Genomic DNA, 27754 nt, shown 5'->3' on the forward strand with positions numbered 1-27754 from the left:
TGAAACCAGGAGCCGGGGCAAAATGTGGGGGCAATAATTTACCGAATTTGCCCCCCCCAATTCTGAAAACCATATCACACGTAAATTTTCACCACTTCTGAAGCGTGTGCAAAGTTTCATGAGTTTTCGAGCATGTTTAGGCCCTCTAAAAAGCGATTCACTTTGGAGAAGAAGAATAATAATAAACGGAGCAAAAACAATAGGGTCCTCTCACCATCGGTGCTCGGGCCCTAATTAAAGCTGCAAGCAGCGATGAAAAGGGCCCTCGCACCCCTGCCACCGCCACCCGGCACCTTTAGGAAAGGCCTTAAGATTACACTCACCAAATTTGAAGAGGATCAGATCAAAACTGTAGGAGGAGTTTGTTAAAGTACAACATCAGGAAATGGCAAAAACTGCCCAAAATCTGACAGGAAGTTCAAAATAACTGACTTCCTGTTGTGTTTAGGGCTATGCTCCAAGAGACTTTTTTGTAGGTATTGGGTCCTTACATGTGTGTACCAAATTTCATACCTGTACGTGAAACGTCGAGCCGGGGCAAAATGTAGGGGCAATAAGTAAGCCATTTTGCCCCACCCAATTTTTAAAACCACATCACACGTAAATTGTCACCACTTCTGAAGCGTGTGCACAGTTTCATGATTTTTCGAGCACGTTTTGTATTTACCACACTTCCTGCTACCAGCAGGTGGCGCTATTGCTATAATCATAATGAGCATTGGCATGTGTTCAGGACAGGACTCTTATCAAACATGTGAAGTTTGGGGCAGATTGAAAATTGTATGCCTGAGTTACTGCAGGCTGTCTGTGGTTGCCTAGCAACATCAGAACTGCAAGCAACATTAATATTGAACTTATCTGATCATGCATATATCACCAAAAGGCCGAAATTGGGTGAACTAGTGCAAAAAATGCCCGTGCAAAATCAGTTTTTGTGTGTGTTTTTAGTAATTGTTGGTTTGGTGTGTGCTCATTGTTACAATTACACAGCAAAAGTTCAGTGACATTTTTATTTGTGCATGGTAAAAAGCACACAGTGAACTCTGAGAAAACGCTATGCTTGAGCAAACAGTTTGTGAATAGGCAACTACAAATGATGCCCGTGAAAGAGACTGTGAACGCATTGAATAGGATATGTTTAGTTGGTGAATAGCATAGGCTACTATTACACAGTAGCGACAACGTTAAGCGCACCAGAATGAAATATAATATTCAGAAGTAAACACTAACAGCATAGCTGACTTACAGATTCAGTTTACATCCACAAATGAATAAGCACCTCGATTCAGGGAGCAGTGCAAAGTGCCTGTGCAAAATCAGTTTTTGTGAGCTGATCGCCGTCAAAAAAGTTCAGGAGATATTTCTTGCGATGGCAATATGATCAAAAATAACTTTATATTGATTCAATGGATTAATAGCATTTTGAAAAAAAAAAAGTCATGAATTTATTGCATTTTTGGGAAAAAATAATCCGTTTTTATAATAAATCTTAAAAAAATTCAAATCCAGATTTTGATTTTCAATGTTGTTATAACCTAAAGATGCTATGTGAAAGTTTGAAACAGAAAATAGTGGTTTTCACACATTTAGTGGTTATCTCACATTCGAGAGATATGCGAATAACACACAGACAGACAGACGGACGTTTCTGTAATTTATAGATAGATGGATTTATCACGTTCGGGAACCAAACTATAATATTCAGAAGTAAACAGTGTAGCTGACTGAGTGTTTATGTCAGAATGTTTATTTTTAAACCACAACCTTCTTGGGGCTTCTTTGACCGATACAACTCTCTAATGTCAGAATGTTTATTTTTAAACCACAACCTTCTAAAAATGATATATTTAACGATATCTTTTGCATTTCTCATCCAAACAATGTCAAACTTGGCACTGCACTTACTCGTGCCCGTGGCAAGACACCTGTCGAGTTTGAAATTAATCGGACTAACGGTTCGAGAGATATGCGAGGAACAGACACACACACACACAGACAGACAGACAGACAGACGTTCCTGTAATTTATAGATAGATGTTTGTCAGGCCGCCGAGGGCACACCCTTCGACGAAAACTCTAGATCTTCGCAATTTAACGTCACAAAGGCCTTAAGATTACACTCACCAAATTTGAAGAGGATCAGATCAAATCTGTAGGAGGAGTTCGTTAAAGTACAACATCAGGAAATTACGAAAAATGCCCAAAATCCAGGAGGAAGTTCAAAATAGCTCACTTCCTGTTGTGTTTAGGGCTATGCTCCAAGAGACTTTTCTGTAGGTATTGGGTCATTACATGTATGTACCAAATTTCATACCTGTACGTGAAACCAGGAGCCGGGGCAAAATGTGGGGGCAATAATTTACCGAATTTGCCCCCCCCAATTCTGAAAACCATATCACACGTAAATTTTCACCACTTCTGAAGCGTGTGCAAAGTTTCATGAGTTTTCGAGCGTGTTTAGGCCCTCTAAAAAGCGATTCACTTTGGAGAAGAAGAAGAAGAAGAAGAATAAACGGAGCAAAAACAATAGGGTCCTCTCACCATCGGTGCTCGGGCCCTAATAAACGGAGCAAAAACAATAGGGTCCTCTCACCATCGGTGCTCGGGCCCTAAATATGTCAGCGCCATATCGGGACTCTGGCGGCTTCAGTTCTCATCAATGGAAGAGAGCGAAGGGGCGTCGTCCATCTTTTTTTACAGTCTATGATCCTGACAGGGTTAAGGCTGTGGTAGATTGGCCAAGTCCAGATTCCCGTAAGGCCCTACAGAGGTTTCTGGGATTCGCCAATTTTTACAGGCGTTTCAATCGCAACTTCAGCCAACTAGCCGCGCCTCTGACCGCCTTGACCTCCCCCAGATTGCATTTATAGGTTCTTATTTTGACAGTGCACAAATTTGTCAAAGGTCAGAGGTGAACCTGAAGTAGGAAATTACTTGCACTGGTCTATTTGACATGCTGATTATATTTAATCTTCAATGTTTGTGGTTTGGACACCCCAGAGAAAAAAAAAACCTAAACCAAAATGTATTTAAAATATATTTATTTCATACTAAGTATACTACAAATAGATATTTACTGACATAATGCTTGAAGCTTACTGATATAAATATTATAATTAAACTTTATTTGGAGTACTTCTTTATTGCACTATGCACATTAAGCCTAAAAAGTGTTTTAATACCACTATTAGTAAAGATAGTATGATCACTGTATAATATCAGTCTTAATGCAAGATATTTAAAGTATTCTTAAAGTACAATGCGTTTTTATTAAATTAAATATTTCTACATACCTGGTGTAGGATGAACGGATGTCCATGTCAGAACCTGTAAATCTGTAAATCTGTTCCAGCTGCTGCCTCACATGGACTATAATGTATAGTTTATTATATTATGTTCTGTTGTATTTATTTGAGCTGTAAAAATTGAAATGGTTCTTTTAGAGATTTTTCTAAGAAGGTGAGTTTCTGGTTATGCGTTTACTAACATAATTCCTGTGAATGGAAATGAGCAGGCTCTCGAAAGGCAGACCCAGACTGAGACTGTTCATTGTGAAGGAAACATCTACTTGCCCGGCTGAGAAGTTCTGCTGCAAGACAGCATCTGGCCAGTGGGGGTGCTGCAGCGGTACAACTAACTTCATCTTACTCTATTATTAATCATGATTAATCAAGTCAAAATAAATGTGGATGAATTATAGATTTAATATAACCTATAAATATAATAAAAACTGATGCAATGTAGAGTTTTGTGTCTGCTCATATTATAAGTTTTATTTCTATATTTTTAGGGATGGTGCTGTAAGTACAAACCATAGACTGTAAAAAAAGAGGCTTTCAAACTTCACTGTTACTCTTGAGGGAATAGATTAATCCTACATCCAAGCTGAATAATTTTTTTTTATTATTCCAAATAAAAATGTATTGAATTGCAATAAAATTGCATTGCACTTTTAATAAAAGATTTTGTTTTTGAGAAAGTATTTATTTTATTTCTCCATTCATTCCTGGTATTTTGTCCACGAGATAAGTGTTTATGAATTAATATTTTAAAGTCCCCCCTGTGGTGAAAATCAAGTTTTTAATGTTGTCTATGTGGTGTTTTAATATGCTTTAAGACAAACCTGTAAATTATGACAGAATTTTCATTTTTGGGTGAACTATCCATTTAAGAATAGCCTACTACTATAATACGACAAATTTGACATTTTCCACAACTTTAAGCGACTTCATTACAAGAGCAAGTTCGTAACAAAAAGGGTGATTTACCAATCGACATTTATGAATAAAGAATTTACCCTTCAGGATAATAAAGTTTACAAAATTGTACAGTCTCCGCCTGCGTTTCTATAGCAACATCTAACAAAAGAGTTGAAAGGTGAGAATCGAACTAGAAGAAAATGTCGGCAATGAACAGAAAAATAATTCAAAACCTCGCTGAAACTTTGTGCAAGCAAGTCAAACATTGTAGGTATTTATTAACTAATGTTTTTTTCTTCTTATATGCCAGTTAATAGTATTCTTTATAATATAATTCTAATAAAACGTCTGCTAGCAGCTGTTAGTTCATCACCCGGACAGGTCCTTCTTTATAAAGTTAGGCTAACGTTATTTACAATAAATACCGTGTTTAGTGACTTGACAGTATTGTGATTGTGCTGTAGTTAGTATCGCAGAGGTGGGGTGTCTGATAAGGCTGTTCACCGGACTGGTGGGAGAGCAGGCAGAGAGAAGAGCGGCTCACGGACTCGACAGGGTCCAGTTCAGAAATATCCTGCACAACACATTCGGGCTGACTGAAGATGTGATCATGGATAGAGGTAACGTTACGTGTTTGGATGAGGACGATTGTAGACCGTAGTCTGGTCTGCATCATACATACTGTATATTATATTATATAGTGGTGTGTGAGAGTATAAGGATATTAGTACCTGTCAATAATAATAAACCTTTGTAACATTTTCTTATTCATGAAGTACTACTAATATAAAAAAGATTCTCCTTTGTCTGAGCCTCAAGGAGGATATTAACCATTTTTTGCTAATTTTTGTATTAACCCCATGTGCATTCAGTTTTCCGTGTCTTTGACAAGGACAATGACACCTACGTAAGCGTCAAAGAGTGGGTGGAAGGTCTGTCTGTCTTTTTACGAGGCACGCTGGATGAAAAAATGAAATGTGAGTTCTTCATATTTTATACTTTATAAGGTTATGTACATAAAGTTCATGTTATAAAATATATATAAAATATTCCATGTATAATGCCTAGTCTGCTTTGACGTATACGACCTGAATGGGGACGGATACATCTCACGGGAGGAGATGTTTCAAATGCTGAAAGACAGCCTCGTCAGGCAACCCACCGAAGAGGACCCCGACGAGGGGATTAAGGATGTTGTGGAAATTGCCTTGAAAAAAATGGTACTACTATGTGTCAGACTCAGAAAAATTACAGTGGGGAGAACAAGTATTTGATACACTGCCGATAGAATACAGAGAGGGAAGGTTTTGGGTTTGCAGGTTTTCCAACTTACAAAGCATGTAGAGGTCTGTAATTTTGATCATAGGTACACTTCAACTGTGAGAGACGGAATCTAAAACAAAAATCCAGAAAATCACATTGTATGATTTTTAAATAATTAATTTCCATTTTATTGCATGACATAAGTATTTGATCACCTACCAACCAGTAAGAATTCCGGTTCTCACAGACCTGTTAGTTTTTCTTTAAGAAGCCCTCCTGTTCTCCACTCATTACCTGTATTAACTGCACCGGTTTGAACTCATTACCTGTATAAAAGACACCTGTCCACACACTCAAACAGACTCCAACCTCTCCACAATGGCCAAGACCAGAGAGCTGTGTAAGGACATCAGGGATAAAATTGTAGACCTGCACAAGGCTGGGATGGGCTACAGGACAATAGGCAAGCATCTTGGTGAGAAGGCAACAACTGTTGGCGCAATTATTAGAAAATGGAAGAAGTTCAAGATGACGGTCAATCTCCCTCGGTCTGGGGCACGATCTCACCTCGTGGGGCATCAATGATCATGAGGAAGGTGAGGGATCAGCTCAGAACTACACGGCAGGACCTGGTCAATGACCTGAAGAGAGCTGGGACCACAGTCTCAAAGAAAACCATTAGTAACACATTACGCTGTCATGGATTATAATCCTGCAGCGCACGCAAGGTCCTCCTGCTCAAGCCAGCGCATGTCCAGGCCCGTCTGAAGTTTGCCATGACCATCTGGATGATCCAGAGGAGGAATGGGAGAAGGTCATGTGGTCTGATGAGACAAAAATAGAGGAAGAAGAAGGATGAGTACAACCCCAAGAACACCATCCCAACCGTGAAGCATGGAGGTGGAAACATCATTCTTTGGGGATGCTTTTCAGCAAAGGGGACAGGACGACTGCACCGTACTGAGGGGAGGATGGATGGGGCCATGTATCGCGAGATCTTGGCCAACAACCTCCTTCCCTCAGTAAGAGCACTGAAGATGGGTCGTGGCTGGGTCTTCCAGCATGACAACGACCCGAAACACACAGCCAGGGCAACTAAGGAGGGGCTCTGTAAGAAGCATCTCAAGGTCCTGGAGTGGCCTAGCCAGTCTCCAGACCTGAACCCAATAGAAAATTTTTGGAGGGAGCTGAAAGTCCGTATTGGCCAGCGACAGCCCTGAAACCTGAAGGATCTGGAGAAGGGCTGTATGGAGGAGTGGGCCAAAATCCCTGCAGTGTGTGCAAACCTGGTCAAGAACTACAAGAAACGTATGATCTCTGTAATTGCAAACAAAGGTTTCTGTACCAAATATTAAGTTCTGCTTTTCTGATGTATCAAATACCTAAAATGCAAATTAATTACTTAAAAATCATACAATGTGATTTTCTGGATTTTTTTTTTTTAGATTCTGTCACGCACAGTTGAAGAGTGCCTATGATAAAAATGACAGATTCTACATCCTTTGTAAGTGGGAAAACCTGCAAAATCGACAGTGTATCAAATACTTTTTCTCCCCACTGTTATGGAATATTTTACCATTGTTAAGTATAAAAGATATGTACCTTTTATTTTTTCAGGATTATGACCATGATGGAAGAGTTTCTTATTCCGATTTTGAGAAGACAGTCATAGATGAAAACCTTTTACTAGAAGCTTTTGGCAACTGCCTCCCCGATACAAAGGTAGAAATCACAAGCAACTATTTTTGCATGTAAAATGTATCATAATTTTAAAAAAGACGGGCTCTAAGATGATTTTATTTATTTATTATTATTATTTGTTTGGCAGAGAATACTGTTATTTGAGCAACATGCATTCCAGGAACCACATGAATATTGAAAAGAACCACTGAATTTTGAAGGGTTGGGGTCAGAATCCCTTGTCTCTTCAAAACATCTATATATCCTTTTGAGTTTTTACATTATTCCTATAACAAGTACTAATCAAGTTATATAATCATTACTATATTCAATAAGTGATTCACATATAGTTTTAATCATATTTTGTTGTCAGCATTTCTACCAGTATCTTTCTAAGTGCATTATAGTGTCTGTGACTAATCTTTTGTGCCCTGAACGAGGACCTTGAGAACAGGCTCTTTGTATTGGGAAAACAGCTAATAACCTAATAGAAGAGGGCAAGCCTGAAGAAGACCCTCATCAGATGACCCCTGTAACCTTAACTTGGTCAGCAGAAAACAGACATAGAGTCATCTGATGAGGGTCTTCTTCAGGCTTGCCCTCACAGATAATGTTCACAGAATTGTACTTCTTTTATGTGTATTTCTCTAAAGAATAATGTGAACATTATCTGTACTTCTTTCTGAGGAGGGAAGGTTTTATCAGTATGTTTTGGGTAGTCTGTCCTGATAATAATGAGCTCAGGCCCTCTACAACCTTGGTAGAACTGCTATTCCCTTGTGCTTTTGTGTATGCGTTGAATGCTCTGTACAGGTCTCGTGATATGTAGCAACCGGACTCGGATGACAATTATCTTGATTAATGTCGACGTACCCTACTCTATCCAAGTGTAGAATTGTTTAGACTTTATGTTCTCTTTGCCAATCAGAAGTAGCAATGATGTAATGTATGCCCTTGGAAATGGTATAATTGGTGTAAGATTTTGTGTAAGGCAGAGTTGGCTTGCGACCTCCTCGTGAGACTTTGATGCTGGGTCTACCGATGAAACTGCAAACTATTCTTCAGTAAATTTTCATTTATTTGATTGAACCTCACGACTCCTGGTCTTCTGTCATTATATCTGGTCCTGGGTCTTACAGCTGTTACCCCCCCTAACAATTTTGTATATAAAAAAACAAGGTTTGTCAAAACATAGTTTGAGGCTGTAAAATATTGTTTAATGTAAGACCACAGTTGTTTTATTAAATTCTTCTGCGTGGCTTTGCAGTAGTGGTCTTTACTTGTACAGGTTTGACCTCTGGAACAGATGTGACCTAAAAAAAAGAAGAATATATATCAGCAATATACCATCATGAAAAATTGCACACAAACATAATGTACTTAAAGGGGTCCTATTATGCCTTTTTACATTTCCAACTTTCTTTATTGTGTAATGCTGCTGTTTGAGCATAAAAGATGTCTGAAAAGTTACAAAGGACAAAGTCACTCCAAAGTGAGTTATTCTCTTTATCAGTGTCACTGTTTCTCCCTGAAACGCCTTCATTGTAGTCTTGAGTTTTCTTCCGAGAACGAACACGTCACAATATTCCTTATTTAAAGGGTTAGTTCACCCAAAAATGAAAATTCTGTCAGTAATTACTCACCCTCATGTTGTTCCAACCCCGTAAGACATTCGTTCATTTTCGGAACACAAATTAAGATATTTTTGATTAAATCTGAGAGTTGTCTCACTCCTCCATAGGCTTCTAAGGGACTGAAACTTGCTGGCCCAGAAAATGTATTAAAGACATCGTTAATATAGTCCAAGTGACTCCAGTGGCTCGATCTTAAGTTTATAAGGTGACGAGAATACTTTTTGTGCGCAAAAACAAACAAAAATAACAACTTTATTCCACTTTTCATTTCCTTCTCTCTGGGCCTCGGGTCTTTTCACGTAGTGTTTAAGCGTAGCGCGTCTGTGTTGTACGTCACCACGTATCACACATGACCAGCGTCGGCCAATAGCTACGCTTAAACACTACGTGAAAAGACCCGAGGCCCAGAGAGAAGGAAATGAAAAGTGGAATAAAGTCGTTATTTTTGTTTGTTTTTGTGCACAAAAAGTATTCTCGTCGCTTTATAAACTTAAGATCGAGCCACTGGAGTCACTTGGACTATATTAACGATGTCTTTAATACATTTTCTGGGCCAGCAAGTTTCAGTCCCTTAGAAGCCTATGGAGGAGTGAGACAGCTCTCAGATTTCATCAAAAATATCTTAATTTGTGTTCCGAAGATGAACGAAGGTCTTACGGGGTTGGAACAACATGAGGGTGAGTAATTACTGACAGAATTTTCATTTTTTGGTGAACTATCCCTTTAAAGGGGTGATGAACTGAGAAATCAAAGTTTCCTTGAGCTTTTGACATATAAGAGATCATCATACTATAATAATATCCTGTAAGTTTCAGAACTGAAAACTACCTTGTTAGTCCAATAAAAGCTTTTATAGACATCAGGCTCAGCAAATGACTCGTTTTTCAAAGTGGGGAACAATGACGTCAAAGAGGATAAAACACCGCCTCCACAAAAGAAGATCAACGCCTACTTCAACACGGCCTGTTTAGCCCCGCCCACCGATTCGCCCAAACATGCTAAATAACATAGGACGACATGATAATTGCTAAACCGGATCGAGCTACTTCAAAGCAATAAACATGCTGTTTACTAAATATTGTGCAGCGCCTGTTTGTGGAAGAAGAAAGTCTGCATTAAGCTTCCTTCGGATTCCAGCATGGTTAAACTTTATTAAATCAATCACAATTCCCCGACACGGATCTGCCAGCAACATGTAAGTAACCATGTGTATTCTAATGCCTGATCTGCGATCAGTGATTTCTGTGTAATTATTCAAGTTCAGATATTTCTCTTAAAATCGTTCAATACTGTTTATGCATCAGTGACTAAACGATCAACTTCACATAATTTCTCGTAGTATTATGAAAATAATCTTTTTTTAAAAAGTTATTAAATTATATAGCCTACAGAAAGCGATCAAAGAACGATCCCTTTCGCCCAAGCTGTCAATCAAACAGCACAGCGCGAGCCGCGAGAGCTTATCTGGACACTCACCAAACTCGTGATGAAATAATGACACTGTTACACTACACAACGAAGCTCTTACTGTGTACTCACATCGTGTTTGCATTGTGATTTGGTGTAAGCATTTGTGAGAGTGCAAAAATTGCGTTGCAATGATAAGATCTTTATTCACGCGATCAACAGACTGTCTGTCATCTGCTCAGTGCTCATCATGCTGCAACCTTTCATGTGATGGAATAGATTTAAATATAATGCTTTAAACGATACTTTTCACGATTTGTTAATCTCGATAGCTGTAATAGTAAAAACGTAGTAAAAGTTTTCGAGAGAGTTCCTGTAATACTAGCTATTTCATTGCAAGCATGTCAGCCAATCACAGCAGTGGGCGTTTGCACTGCAGTCTCACAGCAGACACGCCCCTTAAAACGGAGCGTTCAAATCTGAGGCAGAAATCAGGCTTGGAAAAATGGCTTTTATTTATAAATTATGACAATTTTTTATGTAAAAATCATACTAACATTATAAGGGCACCCCAGGCAACATTATAAAATAATAAAACAATCCAGTTCATGACCCCTTTAAATAATTCCCACCCAAGGCATACGCAAAAAAAGGTTGCAAGGCCAGGTTGAGTCAGTTAGTAGTTGTGTGTAGAAACTCAGGGTTATGGTAAGGGGCGTGGCATTTCCGAAGCAGTTGACCAATCACAACAAAATGATCTAGCTGACCAATCAGAGCACACTGCGCTTTTCAGAAGGAGGGGCTTCATAGAGACAGGAGCAACAGAGCGTTACTGACAGACTGGGAAGAGAGGAGCTGCAACAATGTGAAAAATGTTTTTTGAACATTCAAGCATGAAAACCTATTCTAGTAGACCCCAAAACCAAAATCAAGACTTTGTAAAAGAGCACAACAGGTCCTATTTAAATAATATTTACAGCAGGAATAAAACAGACAAACTAACCTTAGTCATAGTTTGACGGATCAAATTGGCGGTGACATTTAATGAATGATCCTCCATGTCCAACTTGGGCAGCTCTGGTAATTTTGGGCCAATTAGAGTCTCAGTTTCATTCAAAAAGAACACTGTTTCCTCCAATTTTCTTTTCCTACTTTCTAAATGTGTAATCCTTGGCATAAATCTAACAGGTTGTGACAGGTTCTCGTGCCTTTTACTCAAATCTCCCTCTTTAACACTTGAAGATGAGGATGATGCACTCGGCTTTGAAGTTTCTGCGACAGGAGGGATGGAATTATGTAGAGAGCCCATCTTATCCTCTGTAGGTAATGTTGTTTTAGTGGTCCACTGCACTTGAAATGGCTGTGTAAAATTGGGAAGTGTATAAGAAACATCCTCCGTTGGGGGAAAAGGCTGCTCAGGAAAGCCCAAGTAGTCAGACTTTACATTCTCCCTTCTGGCACTTGCAAAGTCTTTCTGGATCTCAGGAGCTGCAGGTGCTCGGGTGTCCGTGCTTGATGACTCTGTGCTTACTTCCGATCGCTGATCGTATTGTTTTGCTGAAAAAAACATCACACAAGTGAGATAGATTTTCTACAGATGTAACCTATTAAGAGACACGATTAAAAGTACCTGTGTTTTGGCTTGCTCTGTTAACATATCTCCTCCTGTCCTGTAACTTCTGCCTCGTCTCTTCCACGGTTTCGTACTCGGGGGCATAGCAGACATGCAGCTGACCCCCAAAGAAGCTCTTTTCATCAGTACGCCGTTTAGCTATCCTGCAAATTTACACACTGTAACATATGCATGTCATTCTGTGATATTATGAGTGCTTTTTGAGTTATGCATGTAAAAAAGTACTGAATGAAAAGCCTGCACCAACTTTGATTGTGTTATTATAGGCATTAAATACAAAGAAATATAAATAAAATGATTCATAAAAGAAACAACTGATTATTTAAAACTGTACATTAGTAAAAATGTCAGCGTTAAATTCTCTTTATAATAATCAGCTTAAAGGGACACTTCACCCATTTGCATTAAGCTTTGCATTGTTAGAAACCCAGTCATACTATTGAATGGTCGTGCAACACTCTCTCATTTTCCCCTGAGACGGGAGAAATCTGTTATTTACCTCTTACACTTCCTCCTACAATGACGCAAAAATCGTCATTTTGCGTCATTGTAGGAGGAAGTGTTAGAGGGGGGGATTTCTGTTAAGACTACAGACACTAGTTTCTCATCTTTCCCAGGGTGGGGCGCGCTCACGCTACAGACCTATTACAGATCAGTGGGTGGGACTTTACTCTCTGAAACTGAAAGCAATATCCTCCATCTTGTTTGAAGCTAAGCTAACAGGCGCTGTGGAGACAGATGTAAAGTTATGACAATAGCGGAGGAGAGTGCTCAATATGATATAGAAGAAGAGGATTTCGGAAGTCTGATGCTTGAATCAGGTGTTTGTGGCTACCTTTACAAGCCGCATTATAGCGAAGAGCAGCCGAGGCAGAAGACCTGCCTGCCGCGGACGAGGAGCCCGGACTGGCTCGAGTTAGGGCGGACTGGTGGCGCCGGTGATCTCACTATGCAGCTACGAACCGCTACGAACACAGAGATAGAGTCCGTCTGCGGCAAAGAATTTCAACGATGACAATTTCTCCTGGACGAAATCTCTGAATCAGACGAGGACACGGACGTTTGTGTTGAGAACTATCCTAGTTTCGCACCGCATATGTTCTGACTGAACATCCAGGTACCATGCAATAATTCACCTTTTCGAAAGAAATACAAACGAGGAGTAATGCACTATATGAGTTCGCCAACTAACTAGACATTTTGTGTGAATGTGAAATGAATTTCAAGCTCTGGTAACGTTAGTAGCTAGCCTTGTAGACGGAAGAGTGATTTCTCTTATAGGCAGATATGCGCTTTCTGGATTAGTGGGAGTGGCTTGCGGAGCTGTGCAATGTGGTGCATTGTGGGAGTTGTTGTCTTTCATACAAATGCGTTCTGAAGTTATTTTTTGTCTTTCCTCGGTCACGAAGGCACCAAATTCAAAAATTATTTTACATTTCGACTACATATATGACCCACTTTAAATAAAAAACAATGTTCAAATGGGTGAAATGACCCTTTAAAGTGTCATGACCTTGAGTAAAAAAGTAAAGTTTAAATGATCCGTTAACTATAGAAGCTCGTTCCTGCCACAGAATAAAAAAATAAAAAAGGTAATTGCGACTTTTTCCCCCTCGCAATTGCAAGTTTACATCCCCCCCAAAAATTGGACTTTTTTCCTCAGAATTGTGTGATATAAACTCACAATGCTGACTTGCTGAGAAAAAAAGTCTGAATTGGACTTTATAACTCAAAATTGCGAGTTTATATCTCACAAGTCTGTAAAAAGTAGTAGAATTGCGAGATATGAACTCACAATTGCGAGAAAAAAAGTCAGAATTGCAAGATATAAACTCGCAATTGTGAAAGAAAAGCCAGAATTGCGAGTTCTCTCATAATTCTGACTATTTTTCTCACAATTACTTTTATATTTTTTACTCTGAGGCGGAAACAAGCATAGTTCCATAGTTAACCCTGTTCATTTTGTTACAAAAGGTTTTATTTAAAATAAATGCTGTTCTTTTGAAATTTCTATTCATCAAAGAACCACAATAATAAGAAATGTTTCTTTCTTTCTGAAGGATCATAATGACACTGAAGACTGGAGTAATGATGCTGAAAATTCAGCTTTGCATCAAAGGAATAAATTACATTTTAAAATACTTTAATATAGAAAACTGTTACTTTAAATTGTAATAATATTTCACAATATTACTGTATTTTTGATCAAATAAATTCACCCTTGCCTTGGTAAGCATTATTTATATGACCAGGTGAACTAAAAGTGTATGTTCCTCTGTATCAGTCTAGCACAAGCTGACTTTGAACATGTTTTAGTCTGTCCTTACCTTGCACTTGTCAGCTTCTGGAACTGAAATAAGTAGACTTCAGTGAACTGCTCTGCTGGGTATTCATCAAGTGCCCTGTACTCCTCGACCACTCCATACAGAGCAAAGAGCTGCACCAGCTCTGCCATCACTCCAATAGCGGGCACTCCTTGAACTAGCAGGAACCGAGACTCCAAGTTGATGGTGTATACCTGTAACCAGCGATTCAACCATGGAAATAGGTTTATTATTTTCCCAGGATGTGACTCAAAACCTAGTGAGATGACTCTGGCTGTCACTCTGATTGCTGCGTGGCACGATAACAAGCTAAAATACAATGCTAACTAAAACAATTTATAAAATAAACCGACCTTAACAGCTCTTTGGCGTCTTCCCTCTCTGTATTTTGCGCGTGTTTGGGCAACATTTTGTTGCTCGTGGTGTTTATACACTTTTTGTGTGTCCCACACAGATGGATTAGCGACTGAACTGTCCATTTGTGTGGTGAAGTCACTCGGCGCCGGAAGAAAAGAAGTCACGGGTTTTCAAAATAAAAGTCTCAATTTTTAAACAATCCTTGTGATAATTTGCAGTTGCATTGTTAATCCATCATTATATTTATAATGATTCATTTAACAAATGTAGTGTATTAAAAACAATTTAATGAATATAATCGAAATGTAGATTTAAATATAATCTTAATAAAAAAAAAAATATTCAATGAACTTTTTCATTTATTCAAGTGTTTTTCTAATAGATTTTTTTAAATTTAATATAATAAAAATATATTTGAATATTGAGCCACGTTTTGCATTATTATACATTTATACTGTTAATTTGTCATGTGAATTTGTCAAAGATCACAGAACAGTAAAAAAAACAAAAAAAAAAACTAAACGTGATTAAAATGGTAAAACGAACCCATTTTAATCTACTTTATTTCTTATTTTATTTCATTTAAAGTATAAGTGTTTATTTACATTTATAGGAAATGAATAAATAACATCTAACTTGAGTTCAAACAGTTCACACAGGTCCTTTCTTGCATTTGTATACATAGGCCTTATAGGCTACAATATTTCACAAGATATGTCATCAGATTCTTGACAAGAGAGAAACATTAAGTTCCTCTTTTTGTTACCTTCTCATTATCACATTTACATTTTCATCCTTCCTGAATAAGGCTGAGTAAAATGTCTGAGGACGTTATCTACTCGGATGTCGTATTTGTGAAAAGAAACGAGATTGGCAGTAACGATCCAGATCAGAGTCAATTAGGTGAGTTTTCAGTAGGAGTTGTTTTTGTATTTTTCTTAATTAACGGCATGCATTTTTGTAAATGCTCCTCCTGTCGAAGTGATGCCCTATGATAACAGTTCATGACAATAAAAAGTTTGCAGTAAAATTAAGATAGCTATTTGAGTTTAGAGACGCACCAGGCTAAACATAAATAACGCAAATCAAACATAACTCAAGTAACATGACATAAAACTGGGAAGTTCATGGCAGGATGTTAATGTTCTTATGAAATCATAGGCCTACAATAAAAAAAAGCACATTGACCACAAGCCACTTTTCCTTGTGCTCGTTCAAACGGTTTTATAGCCTATATGCTTGAGTAAAACCTTAAATTGTAATCTGGCATAATAAAACACTCTCTGATATCAATTCTTGTTGGTGATTCTTCTGAAGCTTCGCAAACGACCAAACTTAAAGAGGTAGTTCACCACAAAATTAAAATTTTGTTATCTTTTACTCAAATTGTTCCAAACCTGTATTAGTTTCTTTCTTCTGTTGAACACAAAAGATGATATTTTGAAGTAACAGTTGATGGACCCCACTGACTAACATTGTATTTCATATTTCATTTTTTTTCCCTATTATATAAGTCAGTGGGTGTTGTCAACTGTCGGGTTACCAACATTCTTCAAAATATCTTTTTGTGTGTGTGTGTTCAACAGAAGAAAGAAACTAATACAGGTTTAGAATGACATGAGGGCGAGTAAACGAAGACACAATTTTCATTTTTGGGTGAACTATCCCTTTAAGGTTTTAATCAAATATGCTTGATTAAAACCTTAAATTGTGATTTAGCATATTAAACCACTCTCTGATATCAATTCTTGTTGGTGATTCTTCTCAAGCTTCGCAAAAGACCAAACCATGTGGTGACTTTGTTCGACCGTTACTAACGGCTCTGTGTGTTCTCCTCACGGGTGGACTGATCACACTCAGCTTCCAATGTACGTATCCTTCTTCACACTTGTTTAAAAAAAATCCCAATTTTTGGATTGATTGATTTTATACTTGGCGTAAATTTTGGATCCAAATTTCCAATTTTGCTTTCGCTTGCGAAACTTTTGTGTTCCAGAGAAACTTTTGAGTTCTTTGCAAGAAAACGCAAACTTTCTTGGGGGAACGCAAAACATTTGCAAGAGAAAAAGTAAAAGTTTTTTTGGGGAAGTTTTTTTGGGGAACACAATAAGCTTTGAAAATATATTTTCCCACCACCATGTCCCTTTAGGTGCTCCATAGTACACATCTCACAATTTTTTTGAATTGTGAGATATAAATTTCTATACAATTTCAATGACGGGTTTCTAACTAAAACTTATTGTTTAGATGTATATACAGAGAAAAAGCTTAAAGATCTTCAGAAGCTCCACTCTGCACTAAATGACAACTTCACAGGTAAATACTCTTATTACACTGAGAGTTTAACTGTCCAATAAAGTAATGTATTATATCATTATAAACACACCACAGCTAATAGGGAACGGTCTCAACTTTACTTTGAGAGAACTTTGTGGTTATGAACAAATGCTTTTCCAGTAACGTTAGTAAAACATTCATTCAAAGTTATCTGGTCTTTAATAATATTCTCGCAAAGTTTGCACAAAAACATTTATACTTTGTTCATGGAATGTTTTTACCTGAAACATTTGGTTGGATGTTCGCCTAATTATTCCATAACGTTCCCTTAATGTTTGCATAACCAAAACGTTTGCATAATGTTTTCAATGGGAACATATATTTGTAAGCTGGGACTGCTTTGTCAATTTTTTGTCAATTTAATACAGCGGTACTTCAAGACATGCATGACTGGCAACAAAATCTGTCCAAGGCTCTGGATGACAGTGGTAAGTGATCATCATCACAATATTCATCACTATGAAAGAGGGAAAATATTGATAACTCAGCTCAAATGCTATAAATTTCAGCGTGTCCAAAGGATTGGGAGTATCATGCGGGGAAATGTTACTTCTTCTCCACAAACACCCTGGACTGGACTAAGAGTCGAGATGCCTGTGTCTCAGATGGCGGTCATCTGGTGATCATAAAGCGCAAAGATGAACAGGTTTGTCTGTATACTCCAAAAAAAAATTATAATAAAGTAATGCAATGTAAATAACAAGCCAACACTTTGTCCTTGAAGGAGTTCCTGATGAGCATTATAACAAAATATAAAGAGTCGTTCTGGATTGGCCTGACAGATGAGAAGAATGAGGGTCAATGGCTATGGGTAGACAACACAGAACTTAGTCCAGATGAAAGGTAGATGAAATCTTTGCACTCAAAATGCTTAATTTACAGTTATTTTCTAAACTCCAGATATTTGACCCTTTTGACAGGTGTTGAGAAGAAGCTCACTGAAACGTATCATTTCTTTCAGGTACTGGTATGGAAATGAACCAGATAACTGGACAGGGTCTCGTGGAGAGTCCAAGGCAGGAGAGGACTGTGTTATCATCACACAAGATGGTCTTAAAAGCTGGTCTGATGCATTCTGCAGTAAATCATTAAGAAGAATATGTGAGACCAGATCCTCCAGACAACCATAGAGGACATGGAAAGCAATGTATGGCTTTGGATTATTTGGAAAATGTGTATATCTTTCCATTTAGGGGCCCATAAGCCCCAGTTGCTTTTGTTCTGACATCTCTTTTTCTTTCTGGCTTGAAGCCTGTGGCACACCACAGGTGAAATGGGCAGGAATGAGTAGACAGCTTTGCGGTGTCCTACTCAAACCAACTTCTGCTTGAAAGTTGAGGCCTTGAGACATTCTTGCCTCATGCAAAGTTCAGTGAAGTCACTGATTTTGAATCTCAGCTGTCTAAATTGGCCATCTTGGATTTTGAAAATTAGTTCACTGCTCTTATTACAAATTTTGACCAATTTTCACCTAAGTTAGCTCAAGGTGACTTTCATGCAAAAGTTATTGGATTCAAAACGTTCCAAATGGCTTCCATTCAACCTGATGTCTGTCAAAGACGTTAAGATCGGTGATATTATAAATCATTTTAGTTCTGGATGTTTCCTAATGCAAATGATCTTCCATTGAAATGCAAAGCTCATTATCATTAAATTCAGCCTGGACACACTTTAGCCCACAGCTGAGCTACCATTGCAGGAAAGATCCTTGACCAATTTTTATGCATTTGCAATCAAACAAAATATGACATTTTTTCACCTGGATGTATTTGCTTTGGCAAAAAAAATATATTTGTCCTGCCATGTATAAAATTGCAAGAAACGGTTATAAAACAAATTCTGGTCATTTTTCTGAAGGCCATTGCTTTGCTTGATCACAGGCAGCCGTATCTTTTCCTTTTTTCTAAGTATATGGTCACATGAAAAATTGTGCAGTTATAGTTATAAGTACGGTAAATAAAATTGTTTCTAAAATCACCAGCAGGGCGCTGACACAAACAAAGCTTCTTTTACAACATTTCTATCATTGATGTGCTTGACTGCGCAGTCTGAGGCTGTAATAAGTGAATAAAGTAGTGTTTGCATGCATGCATCTTGTGTTAATGTGCAAAATGCAAGTGAAAAGTTCTGTATCTCTCAAGAAAATAAAGATGAAAGGCTTGCAGCACCAGTTTAATTTTTTAATAAAAACAAAACAAAAACAAGAGTTATCCACAGTAAATTGCAGGAACATTCCAATCTATATGGACCAACATGGTTTGCAATGAACAACAACAACTTCAAAATCTGTTTTTGGAATGATGCTGTTAATGTCTTTAGTGTTTAAATATAATACCAAGGCGGCGACTCGCAGCAACTGTGTGATTTCCATTTTCAATCTTCTTGTAGTTACAAGGATGCACCAATGACAAACCGCTTGCTTTCCAGCATTGAGAACTACAGTCAGTCATGCGTTCAGGTTTTCTCAGTTTTGCTGTATTAAAATGTTCAGAAGTCCGAGTCAGTGTCTGAATCGGTCTCGGTGAGTGTTTTGTCCGTCTCCATGTGCAGTTCTCTGACAGTAAGGATACGTGTGAGCATGCTGTCCAGAGCCTCATCACTCAGCGAGATGGCTGTAAACCACGTAGGACTGCTGGGTACACAGGAGCGCTCAGGGCTCAGGTAGAATTTGGTCGCATGATGTCTTATGCCTGGTGAACTGGAAGAAACAACAGATAGTATGACAAACAAATACACCATGACTCATTTCATTAAGGTGCCCCAATTATAGCCTAGAAATATAGACGCACCCTAGCGGCAGCAAAAATTATTTTGCAGCCAGGGTAGTCTAGCAACTCTCCGTTGACTTTCGTGCTGGAAAAACCTAAATTGGGTCAGGCCAATCACGTCGTGTATAGAGCAGGCGGGGCGGGCTTAACAATGACGACAGAGTTGTGACGGTTCCCTGCTACTTGAAACCAAAGAATGGCGGCTGCTTCTGGCGAACAGTCTTTCGAATCGGCTTTGGCCGCGACTCTGGAGGACTTGGAGTTTTTCTTTGAGAAAAGAGCAAAGAACGGCACTTAAGTCATTCTTAAAAAAGGAAGATGTGTTCGTAGTTTTGCCGGCCAGATTCAAAAGTTGAATCTATCAACTAACGTTAGCTCCGCTGTTGGGAAAACGCTCTGGTTGGTTGAAGCGCTGTCCTATTGCGTGCAGAGGGAATTTGAAAGACAGCCGTTTATCCCGCCCCTCGGATTGAGCCGTGTCTATGGTGAGTTGCCAGACCTAACATCTTGATGTAGGTCTGGCTTGCCAGGCTACCCCTATTAGGCTTTTTCAGAAATTAACTTTCATGCAGTGTGTAATGTAACTGTTTGTGAATGTTAATGCTCTGTAACATTTCAAAGATCAATAAACACGATAAAAGGAGTTGTGTCCCAAAAAAAGAAAAAAGAAAAAGAATAGACTGAACTCGAAAATAGGAAATTTTAAAATAGCATAATGCGGCACTTTAAAGTAACCAGGAAATCCAAATTGACTATTATTATTATTATTATTATTTTTTTTTTTTTTACAGAATGTTGCAGTGTTTATTATAAATGATTATCCATATCATTATTAAGTTAATGTGCATTCATAATCATGGGACTAAATATCCTCCACAACTGACTGTAAATTGGGATTCCAATCTGCCTCCATTTAGTTAGCAAACCGCCAATGATTCAATCAATTCAAAAAGGATGAAGCCGTTTCACTCTTAGACGTCACAATAGGGAAGAAAAGACTATTGCAACTTCTGTTTCATGCTGACTTTAACCAAACAGCTGACATACCATTTTGAGAGATAGAACTCGTATAGCTTGACAGGACAGCGGAGAGGATTGTCTGAATTCTGCCGTATCTTTAGCACTCTCTGCCGTTCATCTTCCTTCTTCCTTTTCTTTACAGGGACACCATCTAAATTGAATAAAATGTATAAGTAGTAACAATTAACAACAACAACAACAAACAAACAAACAAACAAACACTATTAAACGCATCACTGACCCAAACCTGTGTCCTCTTTCGGGGGGTAGAAACGCAGGTAGGATACTTTGCTGTTAGCTGGACCCCGAGAGTAGCGTTTGACATTAGCGAAAGAGAGGCGACGGTGCTGCTCCACTGTCTTGTAGTTGAAGAACTTGGTGAAGAAATAGAGCAGCGTGTTGAGCAGCACGCCGGGTGAAAACGCTCCCAGCTGCTTACAGTCCCACAGATACTCCTCCTCCACACGAGAATGAACGTAACCTGCACAAACACACACAGGCGTTTGTAGCACAACAGAGAAACGAGCCAGTCTCGTGTCAGTTTCTTAAAATACTCACCAGTGGGTAAAATAGTTGGTTTCCATCCTTTGAGTAAGTTGGACATTTCAAGGCAGAATTTGGTGTAGAAGAGATCCGAGAAGATGTTCTCCATCCGATTGTTCTCAAACAGGAACTGTAAACATAATCGACGAGAGCCAATTAAACTAAATACAACATGACTGAATGTGTTGAGTTTGTGTGATTTCTTCTTGTTTCACCTGCTGGATGCCCAAGCAGAGGTAAAAGACGCTGTCAGGGCTGTACTTCTCTCCGTTGGGTCGACGAACTTCGGAGATGAACTTGCAGAGGCCGTAGCTCAGTTCAGCCGTGCAACACTTCAACAGGTCCTCCTTTATTGTCATAGAATGTGCTATGGATGATGAAGAGGACATGTTTAATGCGTAAATGGCACAAAGTCTGTCTCCCAAGTAAATTTATTTAATGATTAATCTCATTCAAGGTGATGTGGTCCAGTATTGCTTCTGAATTGTAGAAATTTGTTTGCTTTATACCCAACATTTCATCCCCAAACTGAGACCTACAGGCATATTTAGGAGTCTCCATGTTGGGTTGGGCATTCCTCCAGCGCACCCAGTCCTTCCAGGCATTGACGCCGTACTCGTGTTGTAGTTTGGAGAGGCTGTTTGGAAGCGCTGATGCACATTTACGACCCTACATGCCAACAAAACACATAATAATCAGACTTTCAGCTTTCCATAATGATAATGGTTAGGATCTGCACGATAATGGTTAAACTGATAATCATGATTATTTTGCACTAAAGTGATTAAGACTTTTTTCTTTTTACATTTCATCCAAATTATGGCACTTTCACCTTTTTCGCACAAAACTCATACGAAGGGTTTATTTTCCTAATATCAATTCCAATAATTGTTAACGGTTTTCTATTAAAACAACAACAATAAAAAACATTGTATTATAGCAGAGAGGTTGCTTTAGTGCATTTATTTAAAAACCACATATCAAAACAATATAGTCGAGATTCATAATTGGATTTATTTGTTTGTCATTGAGAAGGTTGTGAGGGAACACAGAATGGCTGTCCATTTTTATTTCAAACACGGTCAAGGTCTCACACAGAGACACACAGAATATGCAGACTTCATTTCAATAGCAGTCTTTTTGCCATTTAATATTCAGACAGAAGCCCATATTGTGGTTTGATTAATTGTACAGCCCTACTTTTGATTTATTAACCCAACATTCTGCATCATACAGTAAATTCCACTATATTCCATTCGCATTTTCCGCATAGTGAAAATCATAGGGTCCTATATGTTAGAGTTTTGATGGAGGTGAGGAATAATGCTGCTTAAGTTGTTCTTACCTTTTTCTTTTGAGGGAAGCCGTCGTTTCCTCTCTTGTGAGATCTTCGTTTGCCAGAATCAGTGTCTTTTTGTGTTTGCTCTCTGAGAAGTTCAATGCTTTCTGAAATGTGAAAGGATAAAATGTGATTGGAAGAAAATAAACAACTCGGATTGTGTTTGTGGGTTTGGACCTTTGAACTAAGGATTTGCGTTACATTACCATGAACATAACATTACCAACTATGACGACTTCCACTTCTGAGAACCCCGGAAATTTTAAAAGGCTCCATTGCCAAGTTATTCCAGCAATATGTGTTTTCACTGTTATGTGGTAGGGGACATTGTTGCTGGCACTGGCTGGCAACTTAAAAAAATAATAACTCTGGCAGGGAAAGAGTTAATCCCAGGAGAAGCTCTTACCGACTGGGAAATCAGCCTCCAGGTCCATCTGTGGCTCTTCTGCTGAGGTAGAGACGGGGGTCAGTGTGGCAGATCTGGGCGGAGGAGGTCTTTCAGGCTCTGGGGGTTGATCCCATGTCTGAGCTGAAGACACAGAGTCCTCCTCCCAACTCAGATTGTTGGAAAGGGCTTCAAAATCGAGGTCCTCCATAATGTTACCAGTCTGATCTGTGTAACAAAACAAGAAGCTTCAAAAGATACGCATGTGACCAAAACAAAATGTACATTTGCAGATTTAGTACAGAGCCTAAACACCATAACCTTCAAATTTTCCATTACATACCACTAGATGTGATGCATTTCTCCCTCTCTGTATCCTCAGCCACCATCTCCGCCATCATGAGGAGTTCAGCCTCCAGAGGGTCATCAGGGATCTTCTCTTTGATTTCCTGAATGGTCTTCACAATGTGCTCAGCGCTGTCCAGAGTCGTGGGGAAAAACAAGGGTACTGGAACCTGCAAAGAGAAATAGAGGCACATTTACATAATCAGACTTCAAAACTACTAGGGCTGCCCCTGACTAAAGTTTTTATAGTTGACAAGTTCATTGAAGACATTAGTCGACTAGTCTCACGTTTATAATATTAATTTAACTACTTAAATATAAACTTGGGGGTGGCATCAGAAAATGATTTGAGTTTCAGGGCTGAGAAAGAATATTATATGCAGCATTGTTAAATATTACAGTGAAATACTAAACCATAATAATGAGGCATTAAAATATAAATTAAGCACTTAAGCGCATGCATAAAGCTTGCATAACGTGTCGCAGTGCATCGGCAAAAGTAATGATAATAAATGAGAAAAAACAGACTGAGTATTTTAATAATTTATTAAAACATCAGTGTCAGCTGCAAAGATAAAGTTGATGATGCTGACTCATCTCCGCAGTATAGTGGATGCGCATATAGAGAGAAATGCATATTAAGTCAAATGTCATGCAGTAATGGCGCTACTAATTTAGCTTCCACGCTCTACTTATGCAAACATTGCGCAGTTATCTAGGTTAACAATTACATTAGTGTGGCAGCCATGTAAAGTTGCTAACGTTAGGCTACTACTTATGTACCAAATAAACCATGTTTGAGGTCGATGAATGTTAGACTACGTTTGACGCCGTGTTAACGATCTGTCCATCACGGACTGAATCTTGCCAATTCCTGTCGAGTTTTTTTTCTGCTACTAACTGACTAAATAAAATTTGGTTGATTAAGCCTTTTCTCGTCAACGAACGTTTAGTCGACTACTAGGGAGCAGCCCTAAAAAATACATTGAGCCAGAGCGGCAAATGTTTACAGATATACTTTTAACATGCTAAAAGGAATATATGCATTTTAAACATCTGTGACATGCTGTTCCTAAAGAAAATAATCTTAGCTTGAAAAGTGAGGACGAGGAAGGGTAGAGAGTAGATGTACCGGAAGTGGAAGCCCTACAGACTTTGGAATGTATTGGGTGTAGAGATGCATGGGAACTGGCACATAGACTGGCACCGGCACAGGCAGGATTATCACTTTAGGCTTTTCATCTGCAAGACAAGAGAGACGTCGACATATGCAATGGGTGTTGCAACATATTTTTTATTAGATAAAAAGGAAAAACAAATGTGGAAGATTTGTCAAGAATAAGGTTGCTAAAAAAAGAGAGTAGTCACTGTGACGCAGCTGGTTAATACCTATTTGTGTCTCAGCATCAGTGGTGTGGGGTTTACAGGATGTGGCTTTGTTTTTGCTTATGGATTTATATGGCAAGTCCTTGTTCCGGATTTGGGATGATGAGACAGGAGCTTTCACAGCATGTTTCTGTGAGCAGAGCAAAGAACAAAAGATCTGTTCACAGCAAATAAAAAAATAGCTGAAATAAAAATAACAATTGGAACAGTCTGAATTCAGATTCTGCTCTCAACAAATACGAGTTATAGAAAATCTCATGTTTAAGACTGTGGGTGTAAATACAGATTTCTCCAGACAAACTCACATGTTCTGTAACTTTCACAGTAACAGCAGCTGGAGCAGAGCCTGAGGAAAGGGTTAAATGTGAGTGATTTGAGCAACAAACAATGCATCTCAGTCTTTAACCTTAAGCATTATGTATAAGTGTTCAGTTCAGTTTAAATGGTTAATGTTCCTGTGGTTAAATCACCTTTCGGATCGGTGTTTCTGAGAACACCTGGCTGTTTGTTAGATGCATTTGAGAGTGAAACAACACTGGCAATGACTGGTGTGCCCTCTTTAATACTTTGAGGGCTTGCAGAGGTTACTGGAGTCGCACCTGTGGAGAGAGTGACATCACAGGACTCCAGGCTAAAGAAAGTGAAACATTTAGGATATGCCACACTGACCCCCAGCCAATTACAGAATCTACAGCATGAACCAAAAATGGAAAAAATAAAAGCAGTGAGAGATAAGCAGACCAACCCAAATATCTAAGTAATGTAAGTTAATATAAGAGACAACATACTCTGTGTGGCCTGAGATTGCCTTGTAGCTTTGATGACGGCTCCAGTGACACCCTGCAGACTGCAAAAGAACATCAGGCACCGCAGGCTGCAGAAATGCTTTATCTCACCCAGCCACTTCACGGTCTCGGTGGTTTTCTTGGCCTGCCTGCACATGGAGCACTTTATTTCCTGTCAAAATTGTGCAGCAGGAACACTTAATGTTACTTTTTTTAGAAGCCACATTGTTTGCATAATGTCCAAAAGTCCAATGTTGCAGCAACTTATTATGGCACAATGTGATATGGGACAACTCTTCATGGCCTTTTTTCTAACTATCTGCATAACTAAACAAGTAACTACATAACTAAACTATATAACTAAATTTAACTTAAAATAACTAATTCACTTAACTAACAACTAAGTCAATAAGTAAATTACTAAGCAAATAAACAAAACAAATAACTACAAACTAAACTAAGGTCCCGTTTACACCTGGTAGTAAGATGCGTTTTGGTTCCAGAGGTAGTAGCTCATGTGGTCGAATGCGTTCGAAACATCCACAAAAGGCCGCCTTCTGACCTAATTGGTAAACATTGTGGGAAGCGCGCTAGACAGACTGGATTAAAACATTGTCAGCTGAGGATCTAAGATTGGTTTGAAGATGAAAAGCGTACCAAGCACAATGTTCTCATATCATTGTCTGGCGGCTGTCAAAACACAAATGAAAGCTGATGCTATCTTTATGTTTTTCCGTCGTCTCCTGGCACGTTCATATGTAAATTGCACAAGCTTATTTAGTCCATTAGATTGAAAGATCTAAAAAAAAAAAAAAAAAAAAAAAAAAAAACATACATTCACCCGTCCATAGACCCTCCCCTCGAAGAAATCAGGACAGAAGTGGTTGAAAGTGGACAGAAGAGACAGACTAAAATACCAGGTAAAACATGTATGTGTCTCCCTCGTCTACTTGTGATCCGATCGATCAAAACAAGTCTCAAGTCAAGTCAAGTTTATTTATATAGCGCTTTTCACAATACAGATTGCATCAAAGCAGCTTCACAGAACACATCTTCATACCAGGAGTAAACAGGGCCTAAATAACTACATAAGATAGATGCACTACTAAGTAAATAACTAAAACAAATAACTAACGAAACAATATTACCTGACGGATTAATGAACTATATTTTGACACGCAATCTTTCCCACAGAACGCCTCTTGCTTGCCATCGAAGACCTCGGTCACCACAGTCTTTGAGGCGCTGTCACAGTAGAAGCAGTTGCAACAGTGTTTCTTCCCCCAGCGCTTGAACAGGTTATTCTCAAAGAGTGACTTGCATCCTGTACAGAAATAAATATATCCACAAACACAAGGTCACATATACAGATTGACAACCCACATTTGTGATTATTTAAAACAAATATTTCCAAACAATAAAATAATAAGATCTCAATAATGCTTTAGCTTACTCTCACTGCAGAAAGAACGGTCAACCTTGTTTATCCTCCTCACAATTTTCAGAGTTTTATTGAGCTTGCAGTTTTCACAGCGAGCCACCACGCTGTTGATCCTTCTGAACTCCTCAATGCAAGCATTATCGCAGAAAGCGTACATTTTCCTCTGGAAGACCAGATAAAAAAAAAAAGAGGTTAAAGTCGACAACCAATACAGTTTGGTTGGTTCTTTTTCTAAGTACTTTTAAATTACCTAAATTAAAGTAGCTGTATAGTTTTTCTTGAAAATAATACTGTAGTTTGGTTAATAATAATAATTATTATAATAATTAAATAAAACCATTTTCAAGGGGTAATGAGATGAACTTTATTATGTTCCCTGAGGTTCACTTATAATGTTACAAAATTTGTATTTTTTTGCACGAAAAAATGTGCAAAAACTTATTTTCTACCTTAATTCTGACCCTGAACTGATCCATTTTAAAGCGGCGATTCCTTCAAGGCTTGTCAGTAAACAACCACCGTTATGAACCACTAATGCCATTGCACAGGAAACAGTATCAACGACCATTAAGTGTTTTGAAAACATTATCCATATAAAAACGTAATTTACAGGCAAAGCATAGTGAAATCATTTACTTGCAGTTTGTGATGCAGCTGCTGTCAGGTCCAAAAGAGTTGGCTGCTTCATCTTTCCACAAAAGTTTCTTTGCACTATTACACAGTGCCTCATTTAGAAAAACAAAAGCTCTGAACTCTGACGTGATCCGGGACGCGTGCGTCAAAACCCGGATCTGTATACTGTATCCAGTGATTATAATGGGTTCTCTACTTGCTTTTGACACTCACATCCAGTGTGAAATGTCAGACAGTGGGCGGGGCCTACGGTGCTATGATGTATATTCATCGAT

General features: G+C 38.5%; 4 protein-coding genes across 14 annotated transcripts in view; 2 read left to right on the forward strand and 2 right to left on the reverse strand.

The window, feature by feature from the left end:
* Positions 1–4357: 4357 nt before the first annotated feature.
* LOC307162805 (calaxin-like) lies at positions 4358–7361 on the forward strand. Its single transcript, XM_079878442.1, has 6 exons — positions 4358–4466; positions 4664–4819; positions 5072–5176; positions 5268–5419; positions 7080–7184; positions 7291–7361. Exons 1-6 carry the CDS (start codon positions 4400–4402, stop codon positions 7339–7341), a joined length of 636 nt encoding a protein of 211 aa, XP_079734568.1. The 5' UTR covers positions 4358–4399; the 3' UTR covers positions 7342–7361.
* Positions 7362–8325: 964 nt separating this feature from the next.
* On the reverse strand, positions 8326–14647 carry rbm48 (RNA binding motif protein 48). 2 transcript variants are annotated; one of them, XM_079878441.1, is made up of 5 exons: positions 14494–14647; positions 14144–14334; positions 11814–11959; positions 11187–11740; positions 8326–8455 (listed from the first exon to the last, which is right to left on the reverse strand). In XM_079878441.1, the coding sequence occupies exons 1-5, from the start codon at positions 14617–14619 to the stop codon at positions 8384–8386; spliced, it is 1089 nt and encodes a 362-aa protein (XP_079734567.1). In that variant the 5' UTR covers positions 14620–14647; the 3' UTR covers positions 8326–8383. The 2 variants fall into 2 exon arrangements, 1 of the variants encoding a protein (XP_079734567.1); XR_013821978.1 differs by lacking the exon at positions 8326–8455 and adding an exon at positions 8499–8730 and having other exon boundaries at positions 10797–11740.
* A 601-nt stretch (positions 14648–15248) lies between these two features.
* On the forward strand, positions 15249–19016 carry illr4 (immune-related, lectin-like receptor 4). 2 transcript variants are annotated; one of them, XM_079878256.1, is made up of 7 exons: positions 15249–15400; positions 16267–16365; positions 16745–16813; positions 17203–17262; positions 17344–17480; positions 17559–17677; positions 17796–19016. In XM_079878256.1, exons 1-7 carry the CDS (start codon positions 15316–15318, stop codon positions 17962–17964), a joined length of 738 nt encoding a protein of 245 aa, XP_079734382.1. In that variant the 5' UTR covers positions 15249–15315; the 3' UTR covers positions 17965–19016. The 2 variants fall into 2 exon arrangements, with proteins under 2 accessions (XP_079734382.1, XP_079734383.1); XM_079878257.1 differs by lacking the exon at positions 16267–16365 and having other exon boundaries at positions 15277–15400.
* The window catches only part of LOC307162719 (zinc finger MYM-type protein 4-like), a 48527-nt gene continuing 39773 nt past the window's right edge, over positions 19001–27754 (reverse strand). For all 9 annotated transcript variants that reach the window (XM_079878247.1, XM_079878241.1, XM_079878246.1 and 6 more), the window contains 16 exons: positions 26859–27009; positions 26554–26729; positions 25409–25577; positions 25091–25219; positions 24926–24966; positions 24624–24750; positions 24367–24476; positions 23233–23404; positions 22911–23117; positions 22511–22611; positions 21705–21834; positions 21381–21532; positions 21181–21295; positions 20864–21103; positions 20650–20773; positions 19001–19532 (listed from right to left, as the gene is read on the reverse strand). In XM_079878247.1, the coding sequence (XP_079734373.1) occupies positions 19322–19532; positions 20650–20773; positions 20864–21103; positions 21181–21295; positions 21381–21532; positions 21705–21834; positions 22511–22611; positions 22911–23117; positions 23233–23404; positions 24367–24476; positions 24624–24750; positions 24926–24966; positions 25091–25219; positions 25409–25577; positions 26554–26729; positions 26859–27009 (2355 nt within the window). In that variant the 3' untranslated portion in view covers positions 19001–19321. The remainder of the gene's footprint in view (positions 19533–20649; positions 20774–20863; positions 21104–21180; positions 21296–21380; positions 21533–21704; positions 21835–22510; positions 22612–22910; positions 23118–23232; positions 23405–24366; positions 24477–24623; positions 24751–24925; positions 24967–25090; positions 25220–25408; positions 25578–26553; positions 26730–26858; positions 27010–27754) is intronic.

This window comes from Squalius cephalus (assembly GCF_949319135.1).
Source record: "Squalius cephalus genome assembly, chromosome: 8".
Taxonomy (NCBI): Eukaryota; Metazoa; Chordata; class Actinopteri; order Cypriniformes; family Leuciscidae; genus Squalius; species Squalius cephalus.

Excerpts from the sequence above, each read along its gene's own strand:
- LOC307162805 (XM_079878442.1), top strand. The coding sequence starts at position 4,400 with ATGTCGGCAATGAACAGAAAAATAATTCAAAACCTCGCTGAAACTTTG. Across the intron at positions 5,177-5,267 it reads GCTGGATGAAAAAATGAAAT|TCTGCTTTGACGTATACGAC; the intron begins GTGAGTTCTTCA and ends TATAATGCCTAG. Across the intron at positions 7,185-7,290 it reads ACTGCCTCCCCGATACAAAG|AGAATACTGTTATTTGAGCA; the intron begins GTAGAAATCACA and ends TTTGTTTGGCAG.
- rbm48 (XM_079878441.1), bottom strand. The coding sequence starts at position 14,619 with ATGGACAGTTCAGTCGCTAATCCATCTGTGTGGGACACACAAAAAGTG. Across the intron at positions 14,335-14,493 it reads GACGCCAAAGAGCTGTTAAG|GTATACACCATCAACTTGGA; the intron begins GTCGGTTTATTT and ends CGCTGGTTACAG. Across the intron at positions 11,960-14,143 it reads CAGAAGCTGACAAGTGCAAG|GATAGCTAAACGGCGTACTG; the intron begins GTAAGGACAGAC and ends GTAAATTTGCAG.
- illr4 (XM_079878256.1), top strand. The coding sequence starts at position 15,316 with ATGTCTGAGGACGTTATCTACTCGGATGTCGTATTTGTGAAAAGAAAC. Across the intron at positions 16,366-16,744 it reads GATCACACTCAGCTTCCAAT|ATGTATATACAGAGAAAAAG; the intron begins GTACGTATCCTT and ends CTTATTGTTTAG. Across the intron at positions 16,814-17,202 it reads ACTAAATGACAACTTCACAG|CGGTACTTCAAGACATGCAT; the intron begins GTAAATACTCTT and ends AATTTAATACAG.